Below are 15,893 nucleotides of genomic sequence, written 5' to 3' on the forward strand. Positions count from 1 at the left end.
TCAAAACCTTGATTTTCCCTTTTCTCCCTTTCTCCCTTTCTTTCCTTTCTTTCTCCCCTGTTCTTCTCTGTTTCGTTTGCTTTGTTTTTCTTTTTCATTTCTTTTATTTCATTTATTTCTTTATTTCATTTCTTTATTTTATTATTAAACTATTATAATATTTATTATTTATACATGTGTATATTTATTAATACACATGTATTAATTTATCACCTTACACTTGTCATAACTTTTATTTATTTAATTAATTAATATAAAATAATATTAATATAATATACTTTATTTATTATTATTTTACTTATATAATAAGTAAATACACATGTATAATACATGTGTACCATTTATATTTGTACACATTTAACTTATTTTAGCCATACATTTGTCACCCCTTTTTGGCTTATTTCCTATTTAGTCCCTTCACTTTTCTTTATTCTATAATTAAACTTTCACACTTAATTCAATTTAATCATTTCCACTAATTACTCTTAATTAAGCTAAATCTACTTAATTAAAGTCTAATTAACCACTCAATTGACTTCGTAAATATTTTTAATAAATATTTACGAATCTATTTTTTAGAAATAGAGACCCGAAAATTTACTTTCCCGATAACCGTAAAATTTGGGTCATTACATCACAGATGTGTTCTCTCCAGTTGTTAAGCATAGTTCGATTCGAGCTTTGCTTGGTATTGTGGCCATGCATTATTTGGAGCTTGAGCAGTTAGATGTAAAAACTGCATTTTTGCATGGAGAACTTGAGGAGGATATTTACATGTAACAACTAGAGGGTTTTATAGTCTCAGAAAAAGAGGACTATGTTTGCTTGCTGAGAAAGTCTCTTTACGATTTGAAACAGTCACCAAGACAGTGGTACAAGAGGTTTGATTCCTTTATGACTTCTCATGATTTCAAAAGAAGTAGTTTAGACAGTTGTGTTTACTTTAAGAAAAACAATGATGGTTTTTTTGTGTATCTACTTCTTTATGTTGATGACATGTTTATAGCAGCAAAAGATAAAGGAGAGATAAGAAAGGTCAAAGCCCAACTAAGTGAAGAATTTGAGATGAAAGATTTAGGACCAGTAAAGAAGATACTTGGTATGGAGATTCTCAGAGATAGAAAAGCCAGTAAATTGTACCTAAGTCAGAAGGGGTACATTGAGAAAGTTCTTTGCAGGTTCAATATGCAGAGTGCTAAGCCTGTTAGTACTCCTTTAGCAGCCCATTTCAGACTTTCATCGGCTTTGTCTCCACAATCAGATGATGAGATTGAGTACATGTCACATGTTCCATACTCTAGTGTAGTGGGATCTCTCATGTATGCTATGATTTGTTCACGTCCAGATTTATCATATGCAGTCAGTGTAGTTAGCAAATATATGGCAAATCCCGGTAAAGAACATCGGAAAACAGTTCAGTGGATTTTAAGATACTTACGAGACACTAATGATGTTTGCTTACTGTTTGGAAGAACTAAAAAATGAGTCATAGGGTATGTTGATGCTGATTTTGCTGGAGACCTTGATAGAAGAAAATCTCTCATAAGTTACGTCTTTACAATCGGAGGTTGTGCAATTAGTTGGAAAGCCACTTTGCAAACTACAGTCGCTTTGTCTACCACTGAAGCTGAGTACATGGCGATTACTGAGGCTTGTAAAGAAGTTATTTGGTTGAAGAGATTATTTAGTGAACTCAATAAAGACCTTCAAATCAGTACAGTATTTTGTGACAGTCAGAGTGCCATCTTGCTTACAAAAGATCAAATGTTTCATGAGAGAACAAAACATATTGATGTTCGGTATCATTTTGTTCGTGATATTATTGCTTGTGGTGATATTGTTGTGAGCAAAATTAGTACTCATGAAAATCCTACAGATATGATGACTAAGTCACTTCCTATAACCAAGTTTGAGCATTGCTTGGACTTGGTTGGTGTTCATTGTTGAAGTTAAACCTTAAGGGGTTTTATGGAAGAGGTGGAGAACTTGTTTACTGAAAGTTCGCGATGAAGAACTTGTTCATTGAAAATTTGTATCAAGGTGGAGATTGTTAGAATTAAGTGACCCAAATTCTTATTTAAATAAAATACGATGGAAAATAAAATAAAAGTAAAATCCATATAAAACTAGACTTCTTTTATTTTATTTTAGAATAAGGTTTTTTAAACCTTATTAAACTCTATCTATTTTATATTGATTAGGATAAGGTGTTTCAATCCTACTAGAATATGGCTTTACAAGCCTATAAATAGACATAGTCTATTCCTCTTGTATTGATTCAAATTTTTCGACATAGTGAATTTTCTTCTCCTCTGCCCGTGGTTTTTTCTCGAAAGGGTTTCCACGTAAAATTTGTGTGTTCTTTATTTTATTTTTTTACAAAGCCAATTGTCAAACTGTCATAATGTTCTATTGATGTTGAGGCTAAAGCCTTTGTTGTGTTAGTGGAGCTTGTCATTCATCATCTATGATAAGCATTTGCTATTTTTTTTCTTTGAATTATATGATTCCATTCATTTAATGAATTAATAAATTTATCTTTTAAAAAAAAACTAAATATTATTATTGTCCTTAGTTATTCACTTTCTAAATTAACAATGATTATATTATTTAGATACTTTTGAAAATATCAATAGTGGTTAAATGTTGATTGGATTGAATTTGTTTAAAATTTAATTCATAAAATTAAAAAGCTTGACCTATTATCTAAATTAATTTTATAAAGATGTAGACGAATGTGAATTTAAAATATCCTATTTCACATTTAAAAAAAATAAAAATATGATTTCAAAGTGAATTATAATCTTAGATAGTTTTAATAAAAATAATATATATTTTAAAAATTAAAAACAATTTTTAAAATGTCATAATAGAACTTGTTGGCAAATATTATTTTATTTCTTAAAATAACACAGCACTAATATTTATTAGTCAAAAGCATTAGCAATAATTTAATAATTTATTAGTCAAAAGCATTAGCAATAATTTAATAATTTATTAGTCAAAAGCATTATGCTGACGTGGCGAGTGGTAAGATTTGCAGTGGAGCTGGTCCTTCCTCTCCCCTCCGGTGACGGAGATCTTCACTCAGTGTGAGAGACACTAATCTCACGAGCTGTGACAATCAGTTAGCTAAACACCGAATCAAATATCATCAATGAGGGTAGGTACCCAATGCGAATATAGCGTGTGCCAGGCATGGATGACTGGAGCGTGAGATAGATTTTATTTTTCCTGGGGACCAAGCTCATTTAGAGGGAGCGGTAGGCCACGTGTCATTAAGGAGAAGATGCGGCGAGTTGTTCCAAATCTCTGTAGACACCGGAATCTCTAATTTTGTTACCATCATTATTCTCTACATTTATAATTATTATTAATTATTTCACAATTTAATTATTATTAGTATTAATAACTTTAGTTTTTTTTTAAATTAAAAAAGGAAAATAAACTTCTTCTAATAAAGTAGTTTTAATCAGGATACTCCTATAAAACAGCGATTCTTGCCATTTTGACTCTTCCTTGCAACTGAAACTCTCCTGTTTATCTCTGGTCTTTCGCTCTTTACTCTCCAACAAGCTTTTAATTTGCTTTGAAAATATCGTTTCTTTTACATATTCCTCTCTATTTTTAAAAAACCCATCTTTGATGATACAGTTTTGGAGATGAATCCAGCGAGTCCCTTCCCAGTGAAATACACAGAACACAGAACTGTTACTAACAAGCTAGTGAAGCCATCCAGCAAGTGGTTTCCAATGGAGTCCAAAGCCAAAGCCCCTAAAGTTGTCAGGGTTTGTATCACCGATGGAGACGCCACCGATTCTTCAAGCGACGAATGTGATCGGGTGAGATACCAGAGAGTGAAAAGGCATGTGAACGAAATCAGGATCCAAGATTGTTCCACTGCCAATTTCTCCAAGCCACCCAACAAGCAAAACAGGCAAGTAAGTAATAAAAGCAACCATGTGAATATCCGATCAAAGAAGCAGCAACAACAACAGCAACAATGTTTGTCCAACGGTGTGAAGTATCGCGGGGTTCGACAAAGGCCGTGGGGGAGATGGGCGGCTGAGATCAGAGACCCCACAAGTCGAACCAGGGTCTGGCTTGGGACTTATGACACGGCGGAAGAAGCGGCCTTGGTGTACGACCGAGCCGCGATTCGAATCAAAGGCCCGGATGCTCTCACAAATTTTTCGAAACCTCCTGTGAGGCCTCCGCCGGAGATTGAACTCGAAATGATTTCCGGGTATGATTCGGGTCAAGAATCTCAGTCTCTCTGTTCACCTACATCTGTTCTCAGGTACCAGTCCAATGAAGAAGCTGAACTTCAAACCGAATCCAACGATGACTCTTTAGACGACATGGAAAGAGGGTGGAGACCTGTTGAAGAACTGACAGGCGAACCAAGTAAGTTATCAGATGAGTATTTATTAACGGATCCGGGAGCTTTATGTGATTACTTCAATTCTGATAACCCTGTCCCTGAGCCAATATTTTTCGATGAAATGAGGTTACCAGAAGACAGCAATTTGGAACTTGATATCTCTGTAAAATTAGACGTTGATTTTGGGTCTTCCACATGGGATGTAGATAACTACTATTAATATCAGTTTAATATCACTTCCCTGGAGTTGCTGCTTGTTCCCACTTCCCATTTGCTGGTAAATACTTTACCCTTCGTAATTTACTTCAATGTCATGGTAAATTTCCGAGTGGAATTTTGGTCACATATTTTCCAGTTTTCTTTCAGTACTTTTTTACTAGAGTGTGTTAACAAATGCCAAGTTAATATGTAAATTCTTGCTTCTTTTCCGTGTATGGCTTTTCCTTTCTTTTGAATTGAATTGGTTCGGTGTGCGTTTCATTTGGCGTGGTCATTGTGTGTGCTTGAAAGTGTGCTTAGCGGTTATGGCTTTTGTTCAAAAGAGAGAGAGAGAGAGAGAAAAAAAAAGATTATGATCTGAATTTTTTTACTTTAGATCTTTTTCTTGTCTGAGTATTTGATGGGAGTCGGTGGGATATTTTTTTTTTGTCATTTTAATCTTTGATGTGGGCATTGTAAAAGGCTGCCAAGTTAAGGGTAAAGTAGCCCCTTCCCATGTTCGACGGTTCGCCACCTTAGCCACTTGTTAGCCATAAATTCTTTTCTGGGTTTTAATTAGAAACATAGAGCCATTCTTTTTAAGCAAGGACTTTCAACCTCATGTCACATGTTCCCTTGTTTGGTTTTCCTTGGGTCAATGTTTTAAAAGCCTAGCAATCAAATAAGGAAAAAATATAATGAAGATGTTGGGAATGTTACAACTTGATACTCTAAAACAGTGCTTGTACTTCAAGTTCTCGTGCTCTCTACTTAAATGTCACGGTTAAAATTATTATGCTACTATAAATGATCTTTTATGAAATTATTGAAGAGTGCAAGCGACACGTTTTGTTCCATATTAAGAGGCATTTTGACTGTTATTGTACCATTTTACTCCCTTGTACAAATGACCTCAATCGGTGACTTCGACATATCTTGAGAAGCGTTATAGGAAAAATCTTAAGCTAATTTTTTCAGGCGGCGTGCTTGAATCTTCGGCAGCCTGAAGGTATCTTTTTTCCAAAACACCCAGTCAAAAGCCTTACTAAGAAAGGTGGTTCGTGATTTATAATATCACAGGCTTTTGGGATATAGCAGCATAAGACGTTCTTGAATCTTGATCTGCAGTTCTTTTCCTTCTGGTTTAAATTAAATGCATTGTGACAGGACAAACCACTTTTTCTAAAACTAGGCAATTTTCTGCGGGGAAATAACAAAAGCATTTGAAAATTGGTCAAACTCCTGAGGCACTCACGCAACGTTCCATTATATGTAATACCAAATTAAGACATATTTTGGCATTTGTAGGCTTCATATTTGTCAGGTATGCTGAATTAGGAGAACTATTCCAATCCAACTCCGTTTATTGTGATGCACATGTTTTGATTATGATCATGACTGGAAAAGGGGTTGTGAACTGAAAACCCAAAAACCACACTGCAAAATGAGGAGGAAACTTATGACATGACACTTTTAATATAAGACACACAGTAAAAGCAAAACATAATTATGAATTCCCACATCACTTCCACATGCAAAGGTTGGGTTTTATCCAGTGATTCGTCACTATTTTGGAATTGTTTCAAAAATCAAAATATAGCCAATACCTTCTATTGCCGCGGAATTAGAGCACATTAGCGGTTAACGTTTAAGCATTCTTTATTATGTAAAGTTGAAGTACTAATTATCATGTTTTGGATTGCAAAGCCAAACGAGCCAAGGAAGCCGAATCCATATATTAAATTGCAAATAAAAAGGAAGCAGAAACAAAAACAAAAAACCCCAAAAGAAAAAGGGTTTGGTCATTGGTCTTATAGGCTACAACAAGTTGTAGCTTTTTGTCGGCTTCAGCTGACCTACCTCTGATATTGTCTGTCTATGTTTCATGCGACGACCCGTAGCATAGCACACGCAGTCGTCAGAATTCAATACGGCAATAACTAACAATAAAGAGATCAGTGAGAATACTGTACTAGGGTGGAGCCAATGCAGGTAACATATAGCTGCATGCAATGATTCAAAGCCAAGGCAAAGCTATAGTTTGGATCCAACTTCTTGGTCATCCCTGTTAAATATGCTCTGGCTTATCCTCAATCTTTAATATATAAATATGTATAATTGGTCTTTTATTTACAACTTAAATTGGGTTCGGTGCAGTAAATTCAGACTTGCTGTTTAAATACATGGTCTTCATGCAACGTACGACGACGCAGTTTTGAGAGGCACTGTCTTTGCATTCAAAAGAAAACAAACAGCTCTCGAAAAAGTAAAAAAAAAGGAAAAAGGTGGGATGGGAACGTAAAATGTAAAAAATAATATTAAAGTGACAAAAATAAAAGAAAAGAAGAAATTGTAGTATATCGAAATTAAAACTTGGAGGAAGAGAGAGACTGAACTGAATGCCTTTTTTGACTCGGCTGATCACGTGAAAGGCACGTGGTGTCAGCCATTTCAGTCTCAAGCTTACTGGGCTTAAGCCCACCTGAACATTTACTGTAATTTAAGGGTACAGTGTTGTTTAGAAAAACAGGATGGCCCACAAAATCTCTGTTGCATCACATGAGGAGGAAGGAAAAAAAGAATGCAGTGAGATATACGGAAATCTAGTCTGATATTATACCCCGTAAAAAGTGGACGTCGGGTTAAATCTCATCCACTCATCACGTTGAAAGTTGAATCCAAACAAGTAGGACCCATTTCATCTACTGTTTTCATTTTTTCAATATCAAATTAGGGCCTTTTAAGCGGAAAGGAACTATCATTGGGTCCTGGAATTATTTTCCCATAAGATTAATTATTAGGAAATTTGATTGGGAAAATTTAAGGTTAAGGGAACTCGAGTGTATTGTAAGCTCTTGATCTTGAGCCCATGTTATGGTTGTGTATTGTGGCCAATGGACCCACATTGCATTCAATTTTCCCCGTCTTCCAAGTACTACTCTTACCTCATTATTTTCCTCTTTAAATGATAGTTGCTTTCCGCTAATTTTGATGGCTGACCAATGAAATCACATATTTTGGTCCAATGTTAAAAAAAGTAAATGAGAAGAAAGAGTCAAGTGTAAATTGGATATGGGATTTCAAAATCTAAGCTGTAACAGGTTTTTAGATTTGTTGATTGTGGATGATGTGCTTTAGGGCCAGTTGAATAGTGAAACTGATGATTATCATATAAAGGCGGCTCCTCCACAGTGATTGCATGTCCTTTTACGTCTACAAAGAGCCAAATTACTTGATGATTTATTTTTGTTAATTTTTAAGCTTGAAAAATCAATTGATTTGCAACAAGTTTTTGGATGGGATTCAAACATTTCCTGGTTGATATGTCTTTATAGAGTTCAAAGATGTATCTCTTAGTTCTGAAATACACTTTAAATCACTTGATTTCGAGTTTAAGAGCTCAAGTTATGATCTTTTTAATGAAGACTGAACGAGTAGAATTTCTGGACGGGATTGTTATGAAAATTACGTTTCAAGGTTTTAATTCGAGTTTAAATCATATTGGGTTTGATGTTTAGGTTTAATTTTTACTATATATTAGCCAAATATTGTATTTGTTAGGTTTTATTATTTTATTATTTATTTATTTCAAATTTTAGATTTTTTAAATATTTTAAATTATTTAGGAATTTTATGTTTCTCAGTTAAAAAGAAAGTTTAGTTTAAGATTACTTATTATTTAAATTAATTAGAGTTTGTATACTTGAGAATTTTATTTGGATAACTGATACACAATAGGTTAATTTCTTTAAAAAACATTTATTTTTTATAACCTTTAGAAATAATTTTCTTCTCATTTTTCTTCAAGGAGTTATGAGAAATCATTCTTCATCCTCCATATCTATCGGGATATTTGATCCATCTTCCACATTTAGTTTTTTTTTTTCTGTTTATTTATTGATTATTTTGAATATTTACTATTTGTTCTTACCGTTCTTATTTTTGTTTTTGTTGTTTTTAAAATTTATTAGATGTTTGTTTTTAAGTCAAATCTAAATCTTTGTTTGTTTTTAGATTAAATCCAAATCTTTCTTTTTTAAATTAAAAAATTTGAACACGATATTGGTGCTCAATATCTTATCTTGTCCAAATCAACAATAGAGTTTCATGGTTTTCCTATTTTGTGGGAGACGAGACGACCCAGTGAAAATGGTTTCCTTCTAACCATGTCTGAGGATTAGTAGTAGCCCACCCATTAGACCCTGGCCCATGATCATCATGTCTCTACTTCAAGAACCACCAAAGGGGCTGGCCCTGACTTTTTGAACCCCACAAATTAAGCTGCTACAACTGATGTGTATGACGGGACCTTGTGATGGATGGTTAACAATTAACATCTTGTATAATGAGTGATAATGGCATGCTATTTCGTGCAATGGAATGCTATTATTGCTCATATACATGGTCCATTGGGGGATTCTGGATCCATGAGAGGGTTGATTTGATGAGATTGAGCAGCATAATGATGCTAATATATGAAATGAAAAGAAGGGCATATATACATGATTGCATGTGATTGCGATGAGAGTGGGGGACTGTGGCGGTACAAACAGCTAAGCTTCTTACTGGTTCCAAACAAAACTTTCCCTTTAAACAATAAACGATGCCCAATAGAAAAAGCAAAATAAAATAATTAGCAATCAAAAATGATTTTGTCCAAACACCTGATGGCAAAAACCATTATAAAGTAGAGCCTCACTAAAGCCCTACCCTTCCATTCTTTAATATTCCTTATTGTTCCTCAAGCTTTCCACCACAGCCAAGGGATAAAAAACGCTGGAGCCTAAAAATGTTAAAATAATTGATAGTAACTTGTTAAAAAAAAGATAAAGCCATGCATGGAGTTTAAAAGTAGTAATACAGTAGTATTTTGATGTGTGGGCTATGTTTTCCATCGATGGAGTGGAATGAAAACGAACTGCAAACTCTCATGGAACGATAAAATCAAAAACAGTATCAGCTTCTGCATGAATTGTTGAGAACAATATGGTCGTCATAGCGGCATTTGAGGAGAGGGAGCCATCAGAAGAGTAATTGATGAGAGTTTGCTTTAGCATTTGTAGGTAAGTCAATGTCGCCACTTCTATTAGCTATTATTCAGTCCTGGAAAATCCTGGGAAACTGCAAGTTTTCCACAAATACAGTATCAGATATGCCATTTACCATAGGTTGAAATGCTGAATCGTCATTGTAGTAGTCACCTAATCCTTTAATCTCTTATATATATATTATTATAATATGGTTCTCAATCTTTGGTTGGTTTCTGTAATCCAAAGATGATAAATAAATCAGATTACATGTTTCAAAGGCTCTCATATTTTTGGCCTATGTTCTTAGTGGACTGAACTAATATTTATGCTAAGAATAACAAATGACTCCCAAGTTATTTATTCATTGTTTTCTTTTTAATGGATGATTAGAAATAGAAGATTAGAGGTATTATTGGTTTTGGCCTTAATTTGGTCTGCTTATGTCGTTTAATCCATGCAGACCAAACTGAGGGTTGTACTAAGCATGGCATTGAAATGAATGAGGAAGAAACTGTGAAGAAAATTGAAGGAGTTTCCAGGTTTCTCGTTTGATGCACTAGAATTTTTTATTCAACCACTTGAAATGGCATAATGCTGTTGGAAAATTATGCAGTAAAATTATTTATGATTTTATCATGCCAAGCAACCTGCTTAGTAATTCACCAAGAAATTCAGTTACGTATTCAAAAGAAGCAGAAAAAGCAAACTCACAGATGCATTTGCATGCCATTTTTCGCTGGTGATGACTCTTATTAATTTTTTATCATACATACGTACATACATATTCAACTCATGCATCATGGAAGTACTTGTTTGATGGGACTACAAATCAAACTCGGCTGTATTTATACTGCAAACAGAAGTAGCTCAACCTCATTTCTCGATACATGCATAGAATCATAATCAATATTCAGCTAATTTATGTGACCATGAACTTTTCATTGTTTCAATATCATACTTTTTTTCAACTTTGGTTATATATTATGATTTTTTAATGTATGCTGTCCATTATATACATACGTGTTTTATTTACGCTAAATAAAAATCATCAATTGTAAGGAGATAACTCAAGTTCGAAAATTAAAAACAAAATTATTAAAAAGAATATTAAACTTTGAAAAAAATTAATCCCTATAAAATAAAAGTAAACATGAAGAATAACTCTATCAAAATAAAATAAAAATCATACAGTACACAGTAATTCAGACTTCTATGGGGCTTAATTTGATGATTAGCCCAATCTTAGAAATCTTTCGATAAAGAAAAATCTGACAGTTTAATAGGGCTAAAGTAGCAGCTCTATATTGGGCCAACGAGAGTTTTGGGTTTCCTGAAATTGGAAGAAAAAGGAAAAAGGAAAGTGGAAGGACCGATTGGCCTTTGCCTATGTAACGCTGAGTCGCTTGGCGCCCTTAATTCCACGCCACGAATCACATTGCTTCGCCTCCTCTACAGTTTTCCCTTCCGCATGCAAAAATCTGCCTCTTTCTGTTATTTTAATAATACTAATAAAAGAAGGAAAGCCCTGGAAGAAACTTTTGTAACTAAATAATCTAAAATCTTCCAATAATTTGTTCAACTTGAACTTCTCGGTTCTCACTCTCCATTTGACGTTTCTCTTTATTTCTTTCGATGAAAATTTGATTTGCTGCAAGAACGAGAGAGAGATGGTAAGCTCGAGGCAGGGGTTTCCTTCATGGATAAGTGCTGCCTCCGCCACCAGAGTTGATTTTGAAGGAAACGCTGATAACATGTTGAAAACTGCCCACGACGATTCTACAACCCAAAAGCCTAAAGCTGTAGCCGACGTCAATTTGAGCTTCGAAGAGAGGGCTTTCTCTGCCGCAGGTGCCGCTTTTATTTCCGCCATCATCGTTAATCCTCTCGATGTCGCCAAGGTATCTAATTTTCCTTTCTTCTAAATAATTAGCCTTTTTTTGTTTTTTCAACGTAAAAAAGAAACCCAATTCCTAGAATTAATCAAAATTCTCTCAGAAAATGTGTTCAAAATCGTAAAATGATTTGTTTTTCAATCCAGACAAGGTTGCAAGCACAGGCTGCTGGAGTTCCTTACAAGACCTGCTTTGAAACAAATACGGTACTTATCAATTTCATTAGTTTCCTTGTTTTCAGCATCTCAATTTACTCCCTTGGTGAATATTTTGGTGTTTTCCTCCGTTGCTCTTCCTTTTTAGATGTTCCCAGATATGAGAAGCTCTCAATCATGTTCGCGTTTGGTTGTTGGCTCTGAACCACTATGTCCCCTGAGTGTCATAGGTACACTGGAACACTTGATGTTTTCTACAAAGTCATTCGTCAGGTTGGTTGTTTTCTGCACTTGCTAATTACTATATTAGGCCTGTTCTTCTAGTGTTTGATGCTGTAATGGCACTTCTGTTTAATAAATAAGTTATTTTCTTTCTTTTCTTTTTTTGTTAAATAAATGGGATGTTGTATTTCTTCGGTATACACAGGTAAAAGAATCTCGGTTAAACACAGCTGATAGCTAACTTAGTGGTAGATGTTTTACACTTTTGTGAAAGCAATTTTTAATACATCTAAGCATAATCATCCAAACATTCATTCTATATGCATTAGAATCTCTTTATATATACACATTTGTATTATCACCTTCATATTTCGATGCACAGATTATTGCTTATTTTTGGAGGTTCACGGGAGTGAATTTTTGCAGGAAGGTTTTGCCAGACTGTGGAGAGGAACAAATGCAAGTTTAGCATTGGCTGTGCCTACTGTAAGTCTTTCATTTTAATGGCTTCCCTCCAGGCCTCCATTGCATGTTTTTATCCCTTGCATTAGTGCGAGGAAGCATTGTTATGTGCTTATATTTTTTTGGCTCCTCGTGGACTCTGTTCTTTTCTTGTCATTCAGGTTGGCATTTACATGCCCTGCTATGACATTTTCCGCGATTCAATGGAGGAATTCACGACTAATAATGCTCCAACCTTGACCCCATATGTCCCATTGGTAGCAGGCGTATTTGCACGTTCTTTAGCCTGCATATCTTGTTATCCTATTGAACTGGCCAGGACCCGCATGCAGGTATAAAATCATCTGTGCTTCATCTAATGTAACCAAGAATTACTATAATAATCCTCAATTTGCTATTCTGCAGAAATGAATGAAGTTCAACTTTATGAATATTTAATTTATTACCAGGCATTTAAAGAAACTAAAAGCGGTATCAAGCCTGCAGGCGTATGGAAGACATTAGTTGGAGTAATCAACCCAGTGACAAGCACAAATTGCATTCAAAACTGTAAGTTAACTATTGGAGTGAGTTACTCTCTGCCTGAAAAAGTATTAACTTTGGCATTGAATGAGAAATTTTATTGCAAATGAGAAAGTTTGATTAAACAAAGCAAGATGGTCATTATTGCTGACATATTCTTCATAACAGTACAAAACTACCGCATCCTATGGACTGGCCTTAGTTCACAACTTGCTCGTGATGTTCCGTTCTCTGCAATCTGTTGGGCAACACTTGAGCCGGTGAGATAAGGCTAAGTGTCCCCCCCTCCGCCCCCCCAAAAAATGTTTAATGCTACCTTATGCATTCAACATAATTCTTGTTTCTTTCGACCTTTTCAGATCAGGAGAAAACTGCTTGTGTCAGTGGGTGATGAAGCTGGCGCAGGTAGCATCCTTGGGGCAAACTTTGCTGCTGGTTTTGTGGCAGGAAGCATTGCAGCAGCTGTTACCTGTCCCCTAGATGTTGCAAAGACCCGACGGCAGATAGAGGTCTTTAGTTTCTTCATATGAATTTCATTTCGGTTTAGATAGGATGAAAGCAGGCACCTACGCACACAGTCACACACACAAACACAGTAAAGTGATCTAACTGATTACCTAAGGATTACATTCAGAGCATCACTTGCTCTACACATATGTGACCATAAGAGAGCAACTATTTCTGAGGAAAAGATTTAACTAGTTTTTTATTCAGATATATGCTATTGATTGGTGCATTTCGTTCTGAAACTTTCTTTCATGATTTTCAGAAAGATCCTGTCAAGTCATTAAAGATGACTACAAGACAAACTCTACGTGAAATTTGGAGGTACGCAATATTCCTTTTCCTTGAGATAATATTGCATCTTTGTTCTAGTTGCAGTCAAGTGCGTAGTAGCAGATCTTCTAGTAAATGACTAAATGAATGCATCTCTTATGTCCTAACTAGAACAACATAGTTTTAAACACTCCAATGGGGTAACACAAAAGACAAGGAGCAGCAATAGAAGGTGAATGCTGACTTTTATTTTATAGAAGTGTGTGTGCTTGAGGCCAATTTTAGGAAATACAATTGCTCTGTCTTGTAGTCAAGCTGCCTAATATATTAGGTTAGCTCATTCAAGGTTATATGCATATTCACTTTAATTAACTTATCGTACCAAGCTGTTATTTGGAGCAGGGATGGAGGGATGAAGGGGCTGCTTGCTGGACTTGGTCCTCGTGTTGGTCGCACTGGTCCGTCCGTGGGGATTGTTGTTTCATTTTATGAAGTTGTCAAGTTCGCTTTACATTACAGACACGAAGATCATGAGTGAAAGACTTGGATTTGTGCCACAACTATGGTTGATTTAATGATTCAAGTATAGTCACCCATAAAAAATTCCATCATGTCGCTTCAAACCACTTTGGCAAAGCTTTTCAGTGGATACCCATGCTCATGACTCAAATGATTCCAGGATCTGGAAATTCCAGGCTGTATCTTTCCTATTCTTTTTTTCTTTTTTCACATAATGCAAGCATAATGTTGCAAGTTGAAACAGAATTATGGAAACCTTTTTTTTTTTTTTTCTGTTAAGAATATATTTGGAATAAAGTTTGTTTTGATGGTTTAATTGTTTCAAGTACTTGAATAGATAGAAAGCGCAAAATGTGCTCAAAACCTGCCCTATTGTTTGAGATTGGAGAGAAACATTAGTCTTCATTTGCAGTTGTTGTTACTTTTTAGTTATCCTCCTTTGGAAAGAAGCAAGCTAAAAGATTAGCAGGGACAAAAGGAGGATTCCAAATGTTATTGAAAGCAAAAGAATCAAGTAGTAGAGGCAACACAGTAGGCTATCATTTCAGGAATCACATTAATCAATCAATCTCTCAAAACCAATGCAAACCATTAACCACTACATCCATCACCCAAAAAGAAAGGGAAAAAGAAAGGAACTTGATAGATTTATCCATATAGTACTCTGTTACCAAAATGAATAATATGATTTAAAAGAAGGTGTAGGAGGATGCGTCTAGAGGGTGGATAAGGTATGTAAGCACCAGTGCCACAAGCATCAGAACGTAAGCAATCCCTTGGTCAATTGAAGTTCCTGCCCAAAATCAAATGGATATAAGTAATTAATTATTTAATGCATTTGATTTTGTGGGAACAAGCCTACTGTATTGATTTTAACTGTGAGAAAAACAATGCCTTTAAGGAAAAATGAGAACCGTTTCAGAGTGAAAAGAAAAAAAGAACAAGAAAAAAGAGAGTAGATTTTGGCAATGCCTGAATAGTGTTATAAGGAAGGCAGTATTGAAAAGAGCTAAAGGTCCAAAAACAGCATGTTAAAGAAATGGATTAGTTACCATCACTTGTAGGAGAAGGAGCAGGTGCAGCAGACTGAGCTTCAACTTTGGGTGAGACAATAGCAAAAATAAGAGCAAAGATGGTCACAACTCTCATAAGAACCCTGAAAGAAATGACTGCCATGTTTTCAAAACTAATAAATTCCTACAGAAACCCTTTCTAAAATTATCAGCAGGGAGCAATATGAGAGAGAGCGCTGAAGAAAAACACAAAGTTGAAAACGTCGAGGACTAATGCAGAAGAGAGAAAACTTGGGTTTAAATAAAGAGGTTGAGATTGTATTATAGGGAGTTAAAAATGAGTTTGTATTTTAATTTTGTAATTTGTAAGCAGTAAAAATGGGGGGAAATGAGACTTGGGGGAATGTAGGTGTGGGTCAAGCCTTTTTTTCTGTATTGTTGTTGAGACAGACTGTTCATGGGTTGTTGCTTAGTTGTTGTTTTCTCTTTTCATACCAAACTCTTGTTTTCCTAGCGTTATTCTCGATATTGGATTAAACCGTTATTAGTTCCTTTACTATGTTGACAATTAAGTGTTGCTGCTATCATTTCAATTAATAATATTCTTTTATCCAAAACTAATTTGAATTTAAATTCAAACAAGAATATACTTTCCCCTTTTTAAATTAGATTGTGAAATGCAAATTCGGTGGTTATTTAGTAGATATATTTCATATGAA

The 15,893-nt window shown here is 34.9% G+C and overlaps 3 protein-coding genes across 3 annotated transcripts; 2 read left to right on the plus strand and 1 right to left on the minus strand.

Annotated features, from left to right (window-relative positions):
* Window positions 1–3,512: 3,512 nt before the first annotated feature.
* On the plus strand, window positions 3,513–4,812 carry LOC107909777 (ethylene-responsive transcription factor CRF5). The gene has a single exon (XM_016837427.2). It carries the CDS (start codon window positions 3,663–3,665, stop codon window positions 4,602–4,604), a length of 942 nt encoding a protein of 313 aa, XP_016692916.1. The 5' UTR covers window positions 3,513–3,662; the 3' UTR covers window positions 4,605–4,812.
* A 6,210-nt stretch (window positions 4,813–11,022) lies between these two features.
* On the plus strand, window positions 11,023–14,477 carry LOC107909778 (mitochondrial carrier protein MTM1). The gene is given in 11 exon segments (XM_016837428.2): window positions 11,023–11,510; window positions 11,651–11,710; window positions 11,808–11,873; window positions 11,876–11,932; window positions 12,308–12,367; window positions 12,505–12,675; window positions 12,793–12,892; window positions 13,034–13,125; window positions 13,225–13,374; window positions 13,635–13,693; window positions 14,045–14,477. Coding segments are annotated over 11 exon segments (1,182 nt in total). The 5' UTR covers window positions 11,023–11,279; the 3' UTR covers window positions 14,181–14,477.
* Window positions 14,478–14,679: 202 nt separating this feature from the next.
* On the minus strand, window positions 14,680–15,693 carry LOC107909779 (arabinogalactan protein 20). Its single transcript, XM_016837429.2, has 2 exons — window positions 15,214–15,693; window positions 14,680–14,954 (listed from the first exon to the last, which is right to left on the minus strand). The coding sequence occupies exons 1-2, from the start codon at window positions 15,335–15,337 to the stop codon at window positions 14,851–14,853; spliced, it is 228 nt and encodes a 75-aa protein (XP_016692918.1). The 5' UTR covers window positions 15,338–15,693; the 3' UTR covers window positions 14,680–14,850.
* Between the last annotated feature and the right edge of the window lie 200 nt (window positions 15,694–15,893).

The sequence above is a fragment of the Gossypium hirsutum genome, chromosome A11, assembly GCF_007990345.1.
Source record: "Gossypium hirsutum isolate 1008001.06 chromosome A11, Gossypium_hirsutum_v2.1, whole genome shotgun sequence".
Classification (NCBI taxonomy): Eukaryota; Viridiplantae; Streptophyta; class Magnoliopsida; order Malvales; family Malvaceae; genus Gossypium; species Gossypium hirsutum.